General features: G+C 40.6%; 1 protein-coding gene across 1 annotated transcript in view; it reads right to left on the bottom strand.

The window, feature by feature from the left end:
• The window catches only part of LOC107589193 (synaptotagmin-9-like), a 44,219-nt gene that overhangs the window by 26,355 nt on the left and 13,578 nt on the right, over window positions 1–4,286 (bottom strand). Inside the window, exons 3-4 of the mRNA XM_016277558.1 lie at window positions 1,936–2,331; window positions 1,391–1,713 (exon numbers count right to left, since the gene is read on the bottom strand). Of these exons, the coding sequence (XP_016133044.1) occupies window positions 1,391–1,713; window positions 1,936–2,331 (719 nt within the window). The remainder of the gene's footprint in view (window positions 1–1,390; window positions 1,714–1,935; window positions 2,332–4,286) is intronic.

Here is a 4,286-nt window from a genome sequence, read left to right on the forward strand (position 1 = left end):
TGACTCTTAACTTTTATAAAGAATATCTCTTTGGATTTGAGACTTTAGTCTTTGCAACTTTACAGATCTTCTTTATGCACCAAGAGCTTGTAACATTCCAAAGAGAAAGGAAAAATTGAAATAGCATCATATGACCCCTTTAAAATTATACTTTAAATGGTGAAAGACCTTTATAAATGGTAAGATTTGACAACAGTCGTATGGAAATAAAATCAAACACTGACTTAAAGGTGACATATCATGAAAATCTGACTTTTCCAGGTTTTAAGTGCTATGATCAGGTCCCCAGTGCATCTACTAACCAAGGAAACGTGAAAAAGATTAACTCTGTAACTTTGTTTTGGTAAGCCTTTTTCTGTAAGCGTCTGAAAAAAACGAGCGCGTCAGATTTCGCTCCCTTGGTGACGTGGCAAAGCGACCGCATTATAATATTACTGCCCCTTAATCTGTAAGTTTACACCCACGGTGCCGTGATTTGATTTTGCAAGCGACAACGGTGTACCAGTTCTAATGCCATGGCGAAAGTTTGAGCAAAACATGCTAACTGTTCTGTCTTTGGCTGCACAGACGAGCACAGAACACTACTGTCCCAGCCTCAGAGGAGACAAGAGAGCAGTGGATTTATCTAGTTATTTAATGTATATTGCTGGTGCCACACAGATCTAAAATAAACATGTGATTTATTTCCCAGCTGTTTACCTTCCCAGACATAACCGATTGTTTTTTGTAACTTGTGTGTTTTTAACGTAAACTTGTGTGTGAATGAGAACTTAGTTTAGTACTCACATGCTGTGACAGCAGCTTTCTGTAAGTGTGCTTCAGGTGTGTGCACTCAGAAAACCGTATATCAGAAGTTTAAACTCATATGCTTTAAAACGCATGATTTCAGCGCGGTAAACATGATAATCAGAACCAAAGCTGTAATGGCGCAGCTCTATTCTGGAAAAGAGGGCGGGGAGCAGCAGCTCATTTGCATTTAAAGAGACAGGCATGAAAAACAACGTGTTTCTGCTTCCACTCAAAATAGGCATTTTCAAAATGTTATAATAAATGATCTGTGGAGTATTTTGAGCTGAAACTTCACAGACACATTCTGGGGACACAAGAGACTTATATTACATATTGTAAAAAGGTGCATAATATGTCTCCTTTAACAAAACATAACCTAGACAATATACAATTTAGAATAAATAACACTTTGTCCATTCAATAATTTACTTTTTACTTCATTTTATACAGTAAAAACAGTAATAGTCTGAAATATTAATAACAATTTAAACAACTGTTTTCTATTTGAATAAGTTATTTATACCAGTGTTTCCCAACAGGGGTGCCGTCTGTCGAGAGCGGGGTGCCATGTAAAAAAATATTTAATATTTTTTAATATAACTTTGATGCTTGGTTTTGCGGTCTGGCAACAGGTAGATCTTCACGTACGGGTCGGATGTTCCCGTAAAGTCCTTAGCAGGTAGATCTTGGGCTTTGTGGATCTTCACAATGAGCTGCTCTAAATCACAGTCGTATTTGAGGATGAAGTGCAAGCGGCCACAGCTGTCCGCTCGTCTGCCGTCGTCCGTGTCCACCGACCGCTGTTTGTAGAGCTCAGGCTTGATGCGGCCCAAACCTGGACCCGATATGGACTCCTGTCTCTGGAACTGGGCCAAGTTGAAATCGGGGTTGGAGACGTTCATCTGTCTCCGGATGGAGTTGTGCCTGCAGTGAGAAGAAAGTGGGCGGATGCCTGTTGGGCTATTTGCTGGCTTCATATGCTAGACATCTTCTGAATAACGAGACTGAGAAGAACTATTAAACTAAATTAAAGTTGAAGGTCACAGAGGCCCACACTGTCTAACAAATGCCAACTGGGAATTGCTAAATGAATATCAATGGTGGGTGAGTGATTACGCCTGATGAAGTCAGGAAAACATGACTCACCTGACAGATGAGGTCGGTTCGGTGACTTGTCGTTGTACACGAGCTATGTGGATGTGGTTGAGCTCCGTGGCCTTAGTCTGGGCCTCCAGTTGGATGTCCGGGGACGTGTGGCTGATCTTCATGGCCGACTCCAGGAGCACCATCGGCGCATTGGGATCCTTCTCAAAGTCGTCGCTGTATTCCCGCTCCAGGCCCTCCACCTCGGTCAGGACCGGCTGCTGCTCGCCCTGCTGGTCCTTTAGGCCGGGCAAGAAGCGATCTCGCCATGGCACCCAAAACAACTTCCATGACACGAACAGGGAGACGGCAAACAGCGCCAGGCCACATGTGGTGGTCAAGAGGGACAACAGGCTCACAGACACATCTGGAGCAATAACCAAGAGAGAAAGTCGGTCACTGGATGGTGTTCAAAACTTTCAAGATATTTATAGACTATAAATATATAGTATTTTGGTATTTTTTTTAAAGTCTGGCTCCAGCTGAAAAAAAAAACAATTAACAAATTTAACAGATCAAGCATTCATATATTCCTGAAATCAAGAGAGGACATCAGAAAACTAGCCAATCAGAAAGGCTCTCTGGCTGTGAATCATTTTGCACATTTATGTTTGCTGACAACATGTATTTGGAGAGTGAGAGTCTGTGGTTTGAAATTAGCAAAATGGCTAGAATCACTTACATTACCTTTTCTGAGGTGCTGTTTCCTAGACTATACGCCCGTTCGCACAAAGGATGATAATTGTAAAAATAATGATACGCTTTAATAATCTTTCTAATTCTATGAGAATAGAGACAACAAAGAGAAACAATGCTGCTGGGATCAGTTTCAGAACGATTCTTTCCTCCTGATAAACGATATAAACATTACCTATTATTTTCTTTCTACCTGGTCTCATGGCAAAAACCTGGGGGCACTTTTTCGCGAGATGCGAAATACGTAACAATAAGTACATATCACTGCAGTTTCCAAAAGAAATGAACACTAAAGGCAGTAAAACTCAGACACCTTTTATTCCTTTTCACACAAATGTACAGAATTTCGATTAATAGTGTAATTTTCGCACAATTACTTGAAGAATATTATGCTATGACTTCAAAACAATTTTAATATGTTGGGAGATTTGAAAACTGATGCTTTTGAATGTTAGCATCGCACATATCCAGCTTCATATCTAGGAGTTTTCATAGACGGTAGGTTTGTTTGGTAGCTCAGGGAGTACGGAGACATACTTGAGAGGTGAGGAGCTCTGGTTCGAATCCCGTGTAACTACGGTTTGACAAAACTGTTCAAATCTGTATTTAAGGAAGTTCAAATGGAACGGTTGCATCAACAAATGCGTTTTTATATCAGTTTTGCATTTGTTAACAATTTTGTCGTCCCCAAATGTCCAGCGGTTGGGTGATCATCAGGGCCGCATTAACCATTGGGCTAGGCGGGGCTGAAGCCCCGGGGCCCGAGCAAGGAGGGGGCCCGTGATTGGCTGTGGAGTAGATTGACGGACATCGGTAGCACCGATCGCAAAAAACCCACCACACCCCTCACTTTTTAGCACTATTATTTAGTGGAGTTTTCCGTAAATTCCATGCATTATCATTAGAGATTAAAACATCACATTTGAATTTGTTTTACCAATCAAATGCATTTATTATATATTTTACTTCTGAACAAACTGTGTACGTAGCCTATCTATCAGGTGATCACTGTGCCTAATGTCTGCATTCACCTCTCTTCACTTCATTCTGGTATAATCTAGAAATGGTCATGCAGAGAACAAACTTCGATAAGTAAAAATGTCAACTATTCTAAAAAAAAAAAAAAAAATACAAAAAATAGTGAGAAAAAAAATGAGGAGAGAGGGGACACATGGGTTAGTCACTAAATCCACGGCTAGTTTATTTTACTAAAGCTGATGATGAAGTGGGAGTTGTGGAACAGCAAATGGACTGGACATATGGAGCAGATAAAAACACAGCGTCATTGTTAGAAAACACTCTCTGTCTTTTTGATGCCGTACCCCTCCTTTCTCACTCTTTCTCTCTCCTTCTCTGAATCACCCCTCCTCTATCTGTTCTCTCTCTCTCTTGTATGGTGTTTGAATGTCTCTTACTCAATATTCAAGGTAAAGGAGTTTGTGCTGATTTATAAGGGGGGTTCAGCCTCCGTCGCCAGGAAGTCTATTCCTTATAGGGATATGTTTTTCTGTATATGTGGCAATTTTATACAAAACACATGTTCTTGGGAAAAACATCCTGTATGGGTATGTCCCCCTATCCTCATTGGTTAAGAGGGTAAAAACTCCCCTCGACATGCCTATATAAGATCTGTATTTCTGTGAATAAATTGAAGTATT

The sequence above is a fragment of the Sinocyclocheilus grahami genome, unplaced genomic scaffold, assembly GCF_001515645.1.
Source record: "Sinocyclocheilus grahami isolate Dianchi unplaced genomic scaffold, SAMN03320097.WGS_v1.1 scaffold113.1, whole genome shotgun sequence".
NCBI lineage: Eukaryota > Metazoa > Chordata > Actinopteri > Cypriniformes > Cyprinidae > Sinocyclocheilus > Sinocyclocheilus grahami.